Here is a 16,810-nt window from a genome sequence, read left to right as displayed (position 1 = left end):
TTTTGAACTTATAGTAATTATTTGGTTTGACTAATGGACCGGAATGATTCAATAGATTGATGCAAGATATTTTTAGGCCCCTTACCTAAATGATTTTTTCTTTGTCTTCTTCGATGACATTCTAATCTACTCAAAGAATAAGGAAGAACAAAAATTCCACTTGAAGAATTTGCTATATCTGTGTCAACAACACAAACTATATGCCAAGATGAGCAAGTGTACCTTCTTCTCTCCAAAGATCAAATGCTTCGGATTTTTATTTTTTTAAGGCATCTCAGTGGACCTCGATAAAGTTCAACATTGTTGAATGGCCTCGGCCATCTAATGTAAGTGATTTTAGAGGATTCTTGGGGTTCACATGCTGGTATAGAAGCTTTATAGAAGACTATGCCATGATCGCTTCGCTATTGATTACCTTCTAAAGAGTCTAAAGCTACTGAATTTCAACCATTTGAATGCTATTGAATTTCAACCAAACCTTTGACGTCATCAATAATGCTAGTGGCATAGAAGTTGGGGGAGTATACTTTCAAGAAGGTAGACCAATAGCTTTCATCACATAAGATTAAGATTCATGAAAAGAACTACCCATCCCATTACCTCAAACTGCTAGAGTCATTTATGCTCTAAATCAATAGAGGCATTACTTTTTTGGGAACGAAGTTCTAAATTATAACCAACCATAAGAGCTTAAAGTGTGGTCCAAACACAACTGCAAACAAAGAAACTTATTATTCCTACTCCCAAAGAGGATTATCTTGCAAAGAGACTTCAAAAAGAGGAACTTCTATAGAGCTATGCCAACCTAAAGCTATTTGGAGATAAGGGATGTGGTCCACAAGCCTCCCATGTAAGAGAGAAGGTAAAAGGCGTAGTTCTAAACATAGAAAACAACCTCTAAATGATGTAGTGTGAGTGCTTTTAGAACAACTAAAAAAAGAAGGCATCTCCTAAAAAAATGGGTTGCTAATCTTGCTGGAAATGATGAGATGAACAATTTTCATGTTCAAAGTTTTCGATTTGAGAACCGTAAAAGGGAGTTTTTTTTGTTTTTCTATGAGACTGCACTAAGAGAGAGCAAAGGTACGCATGTCTTCTTACCTCTTGAAGATCCATGCAAACCTCAAGTCTAAATGAAGGTCTCCATGCTCTTCTCAAGGTTCATCATCCTCTCTCTCTCTCTCTCTCTCTCTCTCTCTCTCTCTCGCGTCTCCATGGCTAAGTATATTGCTTATGCTAATTAACAACAAAACATGTTACTACTTCTTAATGCTTACATATCTTCTTTCCAATGCGATTCTTGCTTAATCCCCATAGATCCTACCACTCCTGAGGTTTTTAGTGCCTTGTGATCGAGTTTAAGGAGGTGTTTTAAGTGAAAAGCTAAGTCGCAACCTTTACCAAATTTTAGAGCTTTCATCTCTGCCATTTGTGCAGTTAGAAATGTGATAAGCAAGCTGTATTGATCAAAAGCTCTTTTGAAGAAGAATAACTATATCAATACACCTTTTGGAATGGGTTCAATCCCAAAAAGTCCGGCCCTCAATTGGTGTCAAACTCTCTTTGTGTGTGTGTGTGTGTGTGTGTGTGTGACTTTGAATTGTAGTTTCCACATGTATATGATGTGTGATTTGAATTGAAGTTAATGTTTATTTTGCAATTGTCATGCTAGACCATGGTCAGTGTTACACAATTGAATAATTATTCTAGTTAATTTGTGATTTCTACCGCTGTTTAATTCCAATGCTCAGAGAGAGAGAGAGAGAGAGAGAGAGAGAGAGAGAGAGAGAGAGAGATTTTATTATCATCCTCGGAGGTCAAATATGACCTATGGCACCAAAGTTACATGTGATGTAGTATGTGTATGGCTCATGAGTGACTCTCAATGCTCCAAAATTGTGGTGATGAGAGTCGCAATGGAGAGACCACACTGTGGTTGGGAGAGGAAAGTGTGTAGGTTTAAGTCATGGATGAAAATGTGAGAGAAGCAAGTTCGGATGTGACCAAAAGATGAGCACTCTAGTAGTGTGTGGTACTCAGACTCTCGAACTTGAAGTGAGCATAATGTGCACAATCGATTTGACTCTTCTCCCATTGCCGCAACGACCTGTCTCGCATCGAAGGAAATGGGAGCTAAGCTGAATGGCTACGATAGTGCGTATCGCCGACAAGGGGATAGGCTCAGGCATAGCACGGTTTCCTCTTTCAACGAAGAACATGGTTTTCTAGTTGGGGGCAGTATGGGTGGTGTAATGTATGAAGCGTGACCCACCGGATTTCTCCCAAGCCGTAATACATTGGTGTTGTAGAAAATCTTCATTCACTTGGGAGTCAATTGAAGCATTATGTAGCAAGTGTAATGCGTCCCATATCCCATACCACTTCTTTATGTCTTGCATCCATCTCATGCTCAAGATCTTGCTTTTATGCGTCTTTTATCTTTTTTGCTTGCTTCCCATGCAATTGTAGGAAGTTGATGTGAGGGGTTTTGACACATCTTTATCATGTACTCCACAACCCTTTCCATGCCCATAACCTCAATTGGAAGAGATCCCGACTCAAGAAGTAGGAGCGTATATGGTGTTTGTGTCTTAACTTAGAGAAAGTTTATAAGAAAATGCGTTTGGACATTCTCAAACTCTTTCCAAGTAGACTTTGAGATGCTCCCGCCCCACACTTCAACTCCATAAAGAAGAACCGGTGTCACCAATGCATCAAAAAGATACTTCTTGAGAACCCAACACTTGATGTTTCCTGCATTACACATGTTCTCAAATGCATAATATGCTCTCTTTCCGGCTTCCAAACGATGCATAGCACATTCATGCCACTTGTGATTGGACGGAACCTCAAGGCCAAGGTACTTAAAGCTCTCAAACAACTTCAAGTGTCTCATTGTTGTATACAATGCATGGCTTCTCCTTATGGTTTGTTTTCACAAGCATAACCTTTGTTTTGGATTCATTCACAATTAGCCCACTATGCAAGCAAAAGTTCTCAAGGACAACCATAAGCTTTTGTGCATCTTCTAAGGTGTGTGCTAGAAGCACTACATCATCCGCATACAACAAAAGCATGATTACTACATTGCAAATAGTGACCTCTTCAATGCCTTCTTCTTGCATAAAGTCAAGTACCATTTGTTCCAATTGATCGATGCATAGACCAAAGAGAGTTGGTAACAATGGACATCCTTGTTTAACCCCAATAGTGCTTACAATTTTTTTTGAAATTTCTCTTCCCATGCACAATTGACAAATCACCTTCTGATAGCTTCAAGAAACTGCAAGCTTATATAAACTCACTTGGCACTTGGAGTTTTTCCATCCTTCTCCACAAATTGTTACGTGGAATTATATTAAAGGCTTTCTTGAAGTCCACAAAACAACAATACAATCGCTTGCCTTTCAACCGACTTTCCTCCATGAGAACACAAAGAGTGACAAGATGACCAATGGTGCTATGGCATCGACGAAAACCCGCTTGTCCTTTTGCACGCCTGTCATTCTCTTCAGCCCAATCACTCAATTTCATCTCCATTATGCATCCAAACAACTTTTCCATAAGAGACCCAATCATTATAATTCGGTAGTTATTTACATTCTTTACATCCCCTCCTTTATGCAAAGGCTTAACCCAATTAGTACTCCAATCATAAGGCATACCATGTTGAAGTGCAAGGTTGAACATATCACACATTCACTCATGGATAAAATCTCCCGTCCATTTGATCATCTCCGGCTTGATACCTTGAAGATCTCCTGCTTTGCGAGTGGTCAACTTTTCAAGCCCACGCATACATCTTCAATAGTAAAAAAAGAGGGCATACATGGGAGTGAACCATAAAATGGCATTTTCTCAGCATTTGCTTGCTCATATAATTGCTTACAATGTGTGTACGTATCCACAAGACTTAAGTTACCAAAATTCTCAACCCGCTTGCCCCTCAAGTTTCTCCAAAATCTTCCACATGCATGTGCCTTTTCTTGGACTTGAAAAAATTGTTGCTTTACTTCCCATCTTCTTCTCTTCTTTTGAATCAATGCCTTGTATGTATGCAAATGACTTTGATAGTTTTCTTTGTCCATAGTTGCATCAAGCTTTATCAAGGACTTTCGAGCATCTTGACATTCTTTATCAAAGCACCTTTTGCGTGATCTATCTTTATTGATACCATGGAGATGCTTTATGGCAAAGCATTCTTCGGCACAAATAACTTTCTTTTCCCATTTAGTTTCCAATGGTGCGTCATATTGAAGCTTTGCCATCCATAACTTTTGCTCAACCATTTCAACGTACATTGGTGCCTGTTTGAAATCCATACATAGTGATAATTTCTCTTTACTTTGGCTGAGATTATCACGCTTAGTTGATTCTCCACATGAAAGGTCAATACATAAGGTCCGATAGTCAAATTCTGGGGTCCATTGGTCAAACATAAAACTCTTTATGCGATACATGCTGGCTTCGGAGAGTAGCATATAGTCAATCACACTGTCCCCATTCTGTTTCCTACATGTAGATCCATTGGTTCCACTCCACAAAGATACACCATTGGCAATTAGCAAACCCGTGTAAAGTAACTTTCCATCGTGATCCGAATTTTTCTCATCCATTGAAGTACGATCATACAAGTGAACTTCCTCCAACTCCCTTGAAATGTATGTCATATCAAATTGTTGAGTGTCATGTTGCAATATTTTTGTGCGAGCATTCATATCCCCAAATACAATAATATCACCTTTGCCTTTGGAATAAGCAATGTTCTCTTCTAAATAAAAAAATGGATGATCTCTATCCATGCAAGCATAAAGGGGGAATCATGATGAGGAATGTAGCAACCAGCTACAAAAATGGGTGCTCTTTTTGGTGTCATAATTTTTAGCCATACATAACGTTTGTACTTGTCATCTTTCACAATTGATACAAAATCTTCAAATCCTTTCTTAACCATACATGCTATCCCTCCTTGCCCTCTTAGTTGCTTGAGATTCTTTGACCACATCAATGAATGTACATTATAATCCTCCAAGCCGTTAATCCTTTGTGCATCATGCTCCCAAGTTTCAACAAGAAGTACAACATTGGCTTTGCTTGTTAGTTCATCAATGCCGACCTCCGCATTCCATGGGTATCCATTACAATTCCAAAAGCATATTTTCAATTGTAACTTGGTCTCATAGGTCATGCATCTCTATTTGTTTGAGGGACTTGCCTCCTCCTTGGGTGTATTTTCTTTGTGAGATCTTCTATTTTTCTTATTCTTTTCATCATATGCCTTGTGACGCATATTTTGTTGCTTAATAGTGCGATCTTCACATACACAACATTTTGTATCTCTCAAATAGATCCAACTATTATCAAGGATAATCTTTTGTTTGGTCTCATCCGGCATGGTGCATACAAATGGCCGTTCTCCCGAGCGAGGAGCTCCTTGCTTCCCCACTCTATGTGCTCCATAGACCATAACTCTAGACATGCCAAAGTGGGTTTTGAAAAAATCTTCGATAACAATAGCAAGAGAAGGAGGTGTCTCTAACTTCTCTTCGGGAATTCCACGAATAACAATGTTCTTGGAATATCGCTCATGTTCCTTCAACTCCTCCACATCCACATTGTCAACATTCTTTGTTTGAACCATAGCTTGCATTGAGTGAGGAATTAGGAACCACATTCTTACCACATACATCAGCCCAAGACTTGTTTGTGCATACATTTTTCATGTCGCATACATCCCGCCTCATGGTGTCAAATTTATCCTCTTTCAATACATGGTCATGCTCTACTTTGCTTATGCGCTCCTTCAAAGCATTCAAGTCCACAAGAGAGTGTTTACATTCCTTGACTTCCTTTTCAAGCTGCATCAAACGTGTTGTTTGCATCTCAAGTGTCCTCTTGAGATTCTCATTCTCAGCCACAAATACCCTTAGTGTGCCATTGTCCATTGCAAGTGCTCGTAAGTCTTCGCCTTGTTTGTTTACGGTCTCTTGCAACGATACCAAGTATGCCATGATCATGGTTTTTGATGTCGTTGGTTGGGTGGTTGTGTTGCTATCTCCACACTTAAGAGATTTTGGATCATTTTCCACAATGGTTGTGGACCTTGTTGAAGAAGAAGAACCCTTGCGCATGCCGGAAGACATTGTATGTAAAATAAGAGATGAGAGTCAACTTTCTTGAACCTGATCACTTTAAAAATGATTAGCTTTAGAGCTATGTAGCTTTGGATTTGGAGTTAGGAAGGTAGCATCCTCTCAATCATGAGGGTGCATATTCAATGGTGGCCAACTTAGGTTGCACATGTGCTCAATACTACCTAGATCCTCAACCAATCAACACTTGTTGTGTGCAAGCCTTGGTCGTGGCTACAATTGCCATGGGCCAACTCATGGGTGGATAGTTCTTCAATCACGAGAGCAGTACAGCCACATCTCTGCCTTCAAAAACTCATTAGCAATCAGCTCTCGTTCTTTCCTACAAGCTAGCCACATTAGTCCAATGTGTAAGGTGATGGTGACTATTTTTGTTGTAACTCTGCTATAACTGCTCGCTAAAGCTAATTGATCGGGCTTCCACCTCTAGTAATAATCTCCTTCCAGCTTTGGCTAGGTTCAATGCTCATATGGCTCATCCCATCGGGGTGCATGTCAAAGGCCACATGGCTTGTAGTGATGAACCTCTCTTCAAGGCTAGGAAATAACCTCGATAGATGAAGAAGTAAGACATGCTCAATCTCGAAGCAATACGACTACTATTGGTGGCGCCAAATTAGTGTACATGTGGTAGGCTCTCGTGATCATTCAAGCCATTTTTTAATTTGAGACACTTATCATATATGCCAATGCTCACGTGAGGTGCATGTCAAAGGCCACATGGCTTGTAGTGATGAAGCTTTCTTCAAGGCTAGGAAATAACCTCGATAGATGAAGAAGTAAGGCATGCTCAATCTCGAAGCAATACGACTACTATTGGTGGAGTGTACATGTGGTAGGCTCTCGTGATCATTCAAGCCATCTTTTAATTTGAGACACTTGTCATATGTACCATCGTTTGATACACTACCATCAATATTACGAATGGTTACCGACACAAGTATTCACATCCACTTGGTTGCTTGTACTTCTCTCATAAGCATTTGCACATCAATAACTTAAATATATAATAACAGAATGCTTTCCAACATTTGAAATGATACTCTTGTTGAACATCATCCTTCTTAGGCACATCACCATAGACGCCTTTCAATTGCATCACATTCAAATCTGCATTATAATCATTGTCTGTTACACAAAAAACTTCCTTGTTGCCTATTACACATAAAACTTCCTTACATGAGTAATACGCTCAAACAAGCCTTTAATCAAGCTAAGAGGGTGTCCCTATTAGCACGCTTAGAAACAACAAGTCCCTACTCATTTGTATTCATGCTAGATAGCTATATTTTAGGGCATAAGAGAAGAGACGATATGGGTGACTCAAGGCTTCATTTTTCTATATTACAGTGCTGGAAAAGTTGCTTCATGGACGAAGGTTGGCGACCTCTTTTTTTACACAACAACCAGATGTACAAATTCGAAAAAATATGAGATTAAGGCATGACACTAAGTATTGAAAGAGTTATTGTGGTTAGTTCTTGAATGGTCCTACATTCAATTGGCATTAATCATTGGGATACTGCAACTCAATTGTTTAACAATAGCAAGTGTCCATTTTGATAACATGGTTGACTCCAAGGCTTGCAAACATCAGGTTAAGATGTTATGTGCAAAAAGCAAGGTTCACACCATGAATTTTTGTTTTGGAGATATGAGGTCAATGAATGGGTTACCCATAACCTTATCCTTCGGAACCTATACCGTATACACACATATTCTATACACGCATAAATTTGGTCCTATACACATGTATTGTACCACTACAATACTCGAGCATGTTTGTTTTCTTAATCTTTTTGTAAACCACATGGATTGAAAAGTATTGCTTATGTCTATCATTCCTTGACAAGCTTTCCATTACAAGACCTTTCTTGGAAATAAGTGTAGTAGTTATATGTCATCAATTCCCACTTCTTTCCTCTTGAAAATATCATCTTATTCATTGAATAGCTTCTAATCCACGCTCCCCTAACCTACAAAATACACAAGCACTACTAATGTCAATGAGAAGGCCTTGTGATGTTATGACTTGTTTTTCCTTGCCAAAATAGGGTAAAAGGGCCAATAGGTGGACGTCCCCCAAAGGGAGGCTTTGTCCACCCCCAATATAAAGATAAACTTTGTCCAATATAATAAACAACCTCACCCAATAGAGAGACAAAAAAGTGGAGGTCTAACGGTTACATCATTTGAAATAAAATGATGCTATTGGTCATCACTTGATTTCAATCCTTGTTGGCTCCTTTTTCTCTCTTTTGGGGGTACATCAATCTCTCCTTTGGCTCCCTTTTTTTGTTACACATGATTGATAAATCATATTATATCTTTTAGCACACACATTTGTCAAATGCAAAATCTTTAACCTCTTAAAGCCCTCGACATTGCGGATCTGATGAGCTTTCCATCGCTGAAAATTGAGCTTGGAGGAGAAAGCTACAAGTGCCTCTTCGTAGGTGGCCCACTACTGGCTCTTTACCCTACAAAGTGCTTAGTGCAACCTAACAGTGGCCTTTGCTTTGTCCTTTTGGCAACTACTAAGTGATAAAGTTTAGCCATCAAATGATTCATCTTGAATTATTGTTCAAGTGTGAGAATTGATATGTTGTAATTAACAAGGTAACATGATTCTCTTTGACAAAAGGAGGTGACCATTAGTTTCACATGTGCTAGATGTACTGATGCAGTCCTGCTTTATCGGAGAAGAATCAAGATCTGCAATTTGGGGCATCTACAGAAGCTAAAAGCTGCAGGTCTCGCTCTGTCTTTCACACGCACACGTGCGCACAAGCATTTTCGGAAGCAGAAGCAACAGAAGCTGCGCACTTTTCGACAATTTGAGAAGATCAAGACTGCTGTTTTGATCGAAGCATCCCTCCCTCTCTATGGATGCCACAGCCCGGCCTGCTGTGGTCATCGACAATGGCACCGGGTACTGATATTTTCTTTCGCTCTTCTTGTGTGTGTGTGTGTGTGTGAGAGAGAGAGAGAGAGAGAGAGAGAGAGAGAGAGAGAGAGAGAGAGAGATCCTTGCACCCTACTTCTGCTGTGCTGCATAATATGGGAGTGTTTGCACTTAATTCTGTGTTTCAATCACGAGCATAAGATATCAACATCGACGTCCTTGAGTGTGATGCTGACACTTGTTTCAGTCCATATTTGTGGTAAAGCTTCATCACTAGTTGGGTGGTTTCTACCACTCCTGGGATACCCACGTCCCAAATCAAATAATGCCATGGAGCATTGAGCTGAGGTCTGGTTTTATTCAGTTTACCCTACAATGCTGCTGATTTCTGCCTCTGGTGTCCTTGTCAGAGAGGCTGTTTTGGTGTTTCCCAGCATCCATTGGTTGTGAAGGGTCTAGCATCCGTTCGTTGTGAAGGGTCTAATGCAGACGTGATATGGCTGCCCATGTTCTTTATCATCAAAGCTCAGAATGAAGCTTGCCTCTTGATGTTATCACATTTAAATTTAGGTGCTAGTAAAAAGCAACTGAATACAGGTGGGCCAGTTTTCATGAAGGACCATTCAATGTGTCTGATTTTCACATGGAAATTCTTCTCATTCGCAAACTTTCAGGGTTCTTGTACTGTTTCAGGTTTAAAAAGTTGACTTGGTCTTTGAATTTCTTCTGGCTGTGAATGTTCCACAAAGGTACACGAAAATGGGTTTTGCTGGAAATGTGGAGCCGTGCTTCATTGTGCCAACAGTCGTGGCCGTCAATGAGTCATTTGTTGGACAAGCAAGAGGGCAAAGCAAGGGAAACTGGGCAGCACAGCACAGTGCAGGGGTTATGGCTGATCTTGACTTCTACATTGGTGAGGAGGCTGTCTCACGCTCACAAGCCAGCTCCACTTATACTCTTAGCTATCCAATCCGCCAAGGCCAGGTGCATATGCTTTGGCTAATTCATGATCTAGTAACCTGTGAGACTTTTCAGTTATAAAAGAACTTTTTTCATCAAATTCCAATGTATCCTCCAGCACAACTTTATGTTGTAAGCATCTACAGAAAGTTATTGCATCAGTGGTTACCACTTATAATCTATGATAAACTATAAATTTATTTCTCAAAGGTAATTGTCCTGGAAATTAAATTCAAGCATATATTGTCAGGTTGAAAACTGGGACACGATGGAGAGATTTTGGCAGCAGTGCATTTTCAATTATCTGCGGTGTGATCCTGAAGACCATTATTTTTTACTAACAGAAAGCCCTTTAACAGCACCTGAAAATCGGGAGTATACAGGAGAAATCATGTTTGAAACTTTCAATGTTCCAGGACTTTACATTGCGGTCCAGGCAGTTCTAGCACTTGCAGCAGGGTACACAGCATCCCAGGTACATGAAAAAAATTCATGCTTTGTATTCTATCCTTTTAATAACGAAAACCATTATATAAATGTGATTGGCTTGCAAGATCACAGTGTAGTACGCTCAAACTTTCAACTTGTTTCAATGATTTTCAAGCAATGTGTTTCTTAGAGATGCTTTTGAGAAGAGCAGAAGTAAGATTGAAAGAGTCAGCGTTTTTAAATTATTCTGAGGCAGCTATCTTTCATAGTAGGGCTGTCATGAGGTCGAGTTGGTCATATTTTTTACCGGTTATGCCCATATGTTCTGAAGATACTTGATATCATGGCATGTTGAGGTTGAGTGGGCCAACCCTCTTTTTGTCCCTTTACTGACCTTTTTGGAGTTATGTCTGTATGGTCAAGGGTTTTCATTACTTTCAAATGTAGAACTCAAGAAGGAAACAATCATTAAAATGTGCGTCATGTTTTGTGTAAAGCATCATTGTGCAAGTTTGAAACCTCATTTGCAATTCACATCAAATTCATTAGATGTATGTTCTGTAGGGCTGACCTTAACAAATTCTTTTGTTGTCAAGCTACCGAATCCGTATGGACCTTCTGATTTTCTTGGCGTTGAACTAGACTAATTGTTGCATTAGTTGGACGTTTTAGACCTTTTGATTTTCTTTGAAGTTGAACTAGATGAGTTTGTTGCATGTTTTTTGAAGTTTTCATGGCCGATGGTACTTTGTAGGATGAAGGCTATCTTATTTTTTAAAGATTCATACTGTATGAAAAAGAAAATTGCTACATTGGTATCTTCTGTCAATGTGCTTTTAGTTTGGATATTGCATTTTGTTATCCCAAATTGTAGCTTTTGCCAGCAGAAGACTATTTTGGATTTCTTTGACTCCAAAGATGATGAAGCTTTTGTTTTAAACAGTGTGAAATGACAGGGGTTGTTCTGGATGCTGGAGATGGTATCACACATGTAGTTCCTGTTGCTGATGGTTATGTTATGGGTAGCTGCATCAAGTCAGTCCCTATCGCTGGGCGTGATCTAACTTTGTTTGTTCAGCAATTAATGCGAGTATGTATTTCTTTATTGGTACATGCCCATTGGTTAGAGAGAGAGAGAGAGAGAGAGAGAGAGAGAGAGAGAGAGAGAGAGAGAGAGAGAGAGAGAGAGAGAGAGAGAAATGAAATGAAATGTTATATTAACGTCTTCAAAAGGCCATAATGACCTATGAGACCCGAAAGTTACAAAGTGGTGGATCTGATACAAAGTTAGAGTAACAAAATAACCTAACAACAGTACAAAACAAAGATATATACTATGGGGTCCTAAGTTGATCGATGTGAACTAAGCAAAAGACCAAGCAAAAAATGGGCGGCTTGTTGGGATAGCTAAATCACAAGAGATCTAGCATCAGTCGTTGGCGAATCTCATCAATTTCCTCCATGGTTAGTAGTCTAACCGGGCGTCGTGCATGCCTGGCCAGCGTGCTCCGAATTTTTTGTCGTAGCCTCCGTCGATGCTGTGTAGTTCTTCGCAGTCGCGGGCGCCTGGATTTCCTCAGTTCAATCGCTCGGTCAATCAGTGTGCCTTTGGTATGAGACGAGGGGGAGCTCTGCTGTGGGAGTGGCTCTTGTGGCTGTCCCCTGTCTGCTCTGAAGAAGTCTGTGATCCGTCTTTGAGACTGGCTAGCCTCGCCATTCATTAGGCTATCTCTGTGTCTGCGCAGCTCGAGCAAGAACAAACCCAAACATCTTTGATCTTCGTATCCCATGACTCTTGAGAGTGGTCCAAAACCTTCTTTGAACAAGCAATGGAAGCGGCCTCGTATCTCGTAGTAGACGGGGCAGCGACATGTATAGTGTAGCTCTGTCTTAGGTTCCATGTTACTTAAGGGGCATGTCCTGTCCTCTGCTGGTACTCTGCTGTATGTCCTCGTCTCAATCCGCAACTGGTGAGAAGATGTGCGTAACTGGCCAATAGCACATCGTATCCCATGAGACAAGTGGGTATCCATGTATCTGGGTCTTGCCACAAAACCATCTTCCGTAAGCTGGAGAAGGTGGTCTTTGTAAAAAGCCATCTTCGTGCCTAATTCCTGTGCTGGTTGTATCCATGTCCTTCTGGTGTCTAGCTAGGTCAGGTCTTGGCGTATGAGCTTGGTGATCTCTGACTGTGTAAGGGTGAGAGATGGTGCATCCAATGAGTAATGGAATGGTGGCAGCCTGTCTATGCTAAACCCATGTGCCTGAAACCATGATGTCATCTCCCCATACCAGCATGTTGTATCTCCTTGTATGGCTAACTGTCGAGAGGCTTCAAGTGCTATGCGAGCATATCTGTCTCTAGGAAGTGCCCATGTGCGGTTTATGAAGGAGACTGATCTGGTGAGCGCCTCCACCACAAGTGGGGGGGCCGCTAGCTCTGCTCGGATAATGGCCCGTGGTACTGATGCCTTGGCTCTAATGAGCCGCGAGATCATAGAGACGAGAGGTTTCTCCATGTTCCCCCATCCGTCTGAGCGACCCGTCTTCCCGTGGTGATCCAGTGAAGGTCCCCATATCTCGGTTCCATAGAGCAATGCTGAAGCCACCAAGGTGTCAAAGAGCCAGAGCTTCGTCCGGGGCTCCTGAAACTGAACCTGCGAACACATCCTCTCCAATCTACCCAATGCTGCGTGGGCTCTAGTAAGTCTGGTTTCTGCTGCTCTTTTGGGTGAGAATGTAGGTCTGCTAAAAACCACTCCAAGGTAAGTGTAAGCGTCTGTGTACTCCACAGTCTCTTGGCCGTATGTGAGTGTAGGTGCTGACCTCCTGATCCAGTGTGGGGTGGTATTAAACACCATAACCTTGGTTTTACCCAGGTTGACAGACAAACCACTTTCGTGGGCAAACGTATGCAGAGCATCCAATTGACGTTGCATTCCCTCTGGGGATTCGGAGATCAACACTATGTCATCAGCATATAACAAAAGTGGAATCCATGTCCCTGCCAACTGAGCACCTTTATCCCCATCGCTGTCAATGTAGTCATAAATCTCATCCACATACATACCGAAAAGAGTGGGAGAGAGCGGGCAGCCCTGCTTCACCCCAATAGTGGAGTGAACCGGTGTAGAAAGTCTCTCCGGGGTGCGTACATGCCCTACTACTGATCTGTACAATGCCATGATCCCGCAAATGAGTTCTGTGGGTACTCCCATTTCCTGTAATCTGCACATTAGTCTAGCTCTGGGTACCGTGTCGAAAGCTTTGCGGAAGTCCACAAAGCTACAATAGATTCGTCTCCCATGAGATCTGCCTTCCTCGATGATGGCCCTGAGTGTTAGGATATGGTCAAGAGTAGAGAAGCCTCTCCTGAATCCTGCCTGCCCAGTTGCTCGTATTCCTTCCCTCTCTGCCCATCTACTCGGCTGTTGCTCAAGAATGGATGCATATAGCCGTGCCAGTGTGTGCCCAATCATAATAGTGCCATAATTCCCAGGCTCCATGGGGTCTCCTGATTTGAAGATAGGTACGATTGTAGATAGGCTCCAAGTGTCCGGTAGGCCCTCACACATGGCACGGTTAAACGTAACTGCTAGAAGCTCTGCTAGTAGGTCTTTGGCATGCATGAAATGCTCAGCTACTAGGCCCTCATGATCATATGCTCTCCCAGTCTTCATCCTGTCAATGGCTTTCTTCACCATCTCAGCAGTGAAAAAGACACATGTATGTGGGCATGGGTCGGGGGGGTTGGGGAGGGGCGGCTCTCCAGGTACTGTGTACAGAGATGATGCGTACTGACCCTAGGTCTCTGTGGAGGAAATAGCAGGGGGGGGGGGACTGCTCATGAAAGAGCTGCCACGCCTCACGCGAGTCTTGACTCAAGAATAGCTGATATAGATCCTGCTCGAGTCTAGCCAAAAAAGCCATCTTCTTCCGCCGTACCAGGTGTCGGAAGTCCATCTGTGACTGTCTGTGAGTGACGTCCCCCAACAACACCTCCCTCTGAAGTCTGGCTCTAGTCTGGCGGCACTCCTCATCGTATCGGCTGTTCTGAGGCTTGCTCCCAAATCGGCGGCTCTGCTCAGGCTGGGTGTGTGGGTATGCTTCAGCTGCTGCCTCATGTAATGTCTGTGTCAGTATAGTAGTTAGCTCCTCCAGAGGTCGCCCCGGGTCCTCAGTGCATAGGCGTCTGTAGATTCCGTCCATGTATACAGAGTCCGTCTCCCTTGTGAATGTGTAGCGAGTAGGGACTGCTACTCGTGGCCTGTGTGCTGCACTGAAATGGAAGGAGATGGTCATTGACACCAGAGCATGATCCACCGCCACCCCGACCGGTCTGGGCCCAACTGTGAGATCCTCCATACTAGAGATGAGATTCGGTTGTGCCATGACATAGTCCACCGTGCTGGCTCCATGTCTGTGTGGGAAGCATGTAAAGCCTCTCGCAGCAGGAAATCTCTGTAGGCCGTTCAAGATGGCCAATCCTTGTGCAGTGCCCATGTCTATCAGGTGTCGCCCATACTCAGTATATTCCATATCGTGTGATAGTCTGGAAAGGCCCGTCTCCGCCACATCTATCTCTCTTAGCATCTCCTCTGAAGTATCATAAAACACTGCCTGGTGATGGGCAGTCCTAGCATTGAAGTCCCCGAGGATGATAATGTCACTGTCCCTAGAGAACTCCCATATGTCATCATCCAAAATAGAGAAAGGGGACTGTCCTTTGGGTGGTGCATACACTGATGTACTCGGGGGAAAGTAACAAATAGCTAGATAGAGGTATCTACCTGTCTCTGCTTTCAGTCTCACCCACATGTACCTAGCGTGCTCGTCCTTGCTGGCTATATGTATCAGTGGCTGCAAATTCTCTCTAAATAACACTGCCACTCCTCCCGAGCCCCGCCCTCTGTGCTCTAAGCGTGTCTCTTGTCTGTAGGCTGTCTCCCACCTATATCCACTGATGTGAGGCATGGATTGCCCAGGGGCCTGGTGTGTCTCAGAGTAGAAGATGATGTCTCTTCCAGTAAAGCTATCCTCAAAAGCACCCACATCAAGACGCATAGATCCATTGCAGTTCCAGGCAGCTACTTTGAGTGTGGTCCCATAAGTCTCGCACCGTCATGTGGAGCGTTGCTCAAGTATTACCACTTTTCCGTCTCGGTAAAAAGCGATCTTGCCTTTCCTCCTTGCCGCTCTAATCTCTGGCATTACTTCCTGCATATGAGCGATCTGCGAGAGGGTGAGATCGTACCCAAGAAAGATGCCAGTCTCTTTAAGAGTCTTTTCTTCAAGAATGACTTCTTTGCTTCCATGGAGGGAAAACAGAGGATGAGTGCTCTTTCTTTTGAGGTTTCTCCACTGCCTCTGTTTTTCTTTATGTTGCCCACTCTCCATGCCCTTGTGTGTGTCGGCTCATGAATCCCCATCAAGGCTCTGAGTTCTTTTACTTCTTCGTCCACATTGCCTTTGTCTTTAAGACCGCAAATTCTCACATGTAAAGCGCGCACCCTTCTCCTCTGCTCCTCCTCTAGTGTCTGGTTAATGATGTTGTTGGGTGTGGACGTGGGCGTTACCTCCTTGTCTTTTCCTTTCTTGGCCACCTTGATCCATTTCTCGGCTTCGTCTGCCTTCTGTTGGGTTTTGGTAAGAACATCCACCCAAGAAGTCGTCATTTCTTTGTGCTGTTCTTCTCCCTCTTTGATGGCCCGTACTTGTTCCTTGATCGTGTTGATTTCTTCAATTACTAAGGGTTGCAGTTCGCCCTCTTCCAGTGTGTTTCTTGATTGGGCTTCGGCGAGTTCTTTCTTGAGTGACGTGATCTCTTCCTCTTGGGTCGTCACTCGGTCGTCCAATGTGCTTATCTTGCTCTCTTGGATCAGCACACGTCCTTCGAGAATGTTTATTGTGCCCTAGAGATTGCGGTTCATCTTGGTGATGGTCTCCGTCATTTCCTCTTTGCATTTTCGAATGGCATCCTCTAGGGGGTCGGCTTTTTCGTTCGTTTTCCTCATGTTTGATCGCCGTCCGCAAGGGGGTTAGATGCGCGTGTGTACCCACTCTAGCAGCGGGCGCGGCACTGGATGTACGTGTGCACCCACACTGGCGGCGATCGCGACGAGCGGCGGAGCGCGAGGCGGTGTGGCCCGGTGCCCTCAATATGTTTAGCTGTGTGTGTGTGTGCGCGCGCCTCGAAAACAAAAGTGAAGGAGAGAGGGGGGGGGGGAGGGGGGGAGATAGAAATGAAATGAAATGTTATACTAAAGTCCTCAAAAGGCCATAATGGGGGCGGGGGGAAAAAAATAAAAATAAAAAATAAAAACGACGTCCTACGCGTGAAAGAAACAAGGGGGGGAGGTGTTGG

At 42.8% G+C, this 16,810-nt stretch overlaps 1 protein-coding gene across 8 annotated transcripts in view; it reads left to right on the top strand.

Moving 5' to 3' along the window:
• Positions 1–8,752: 8,752 nt before the first annotated feature.
• Positions 8,753–16,810, top strand: part of DIS1 (Actin-like ATPase superfamily protein) — a 64,583-nt gene continuing 56,525 nt past the window's right edge. Inside the window, exons 1-6 of one of the 8 annotated variants that reach the window (XM_086520116.1) lie at positions 8,753–9,084; positions 9,468–9,654; positions 9,807–10,041; positions 10,268–10,326; positions 10,434–10,492; positions 11,390–11,536. In XM_086520116.1, coding sequence (XP_086376242.1) covers positions 9,564–9,654; positions 9,807–10,041; positions 10,268–10,326; positions 10,434–10,492; positions 11,390–11,536 — 591 coding nt within the window. In that variant the 5' untranslated portion in view covers positions 8,753–9,084; positions 9,468–9,563. Of the gene's footprint in view, positions 9,085–9,467; positions 9,655–9,731; positions 10,042–10,267; positions 10,493–11,389; positions 11,537–16,810 lie in introns of those variants that run through there. The other 7 variants (XM_086520117.1, XR_015189189.1, XM_086520118.1 and 4 more) reach the window with 7 other exon arrangements.

Source organism: Adiantum capillus-veneris, chromosome 9, assembly GCF_014529385.1.
Source record: "Adiantum capillus-veneris isolate H3 chromosome 9, ASM1452938v2, whole genome shotgun sequence".
In the NCBI taxonomy this organism is placed as follows: domain Eukaryota; kingdom Viridiplantae; phylum Streptophyta; class Polypodiopsida; order Polypodiales; family Pteridaceae; genus Adiantum; species Adiantum capillus-veneris.
This window is presented reverse-complemented; position numbering and strand designations above follow the sequence as displayed.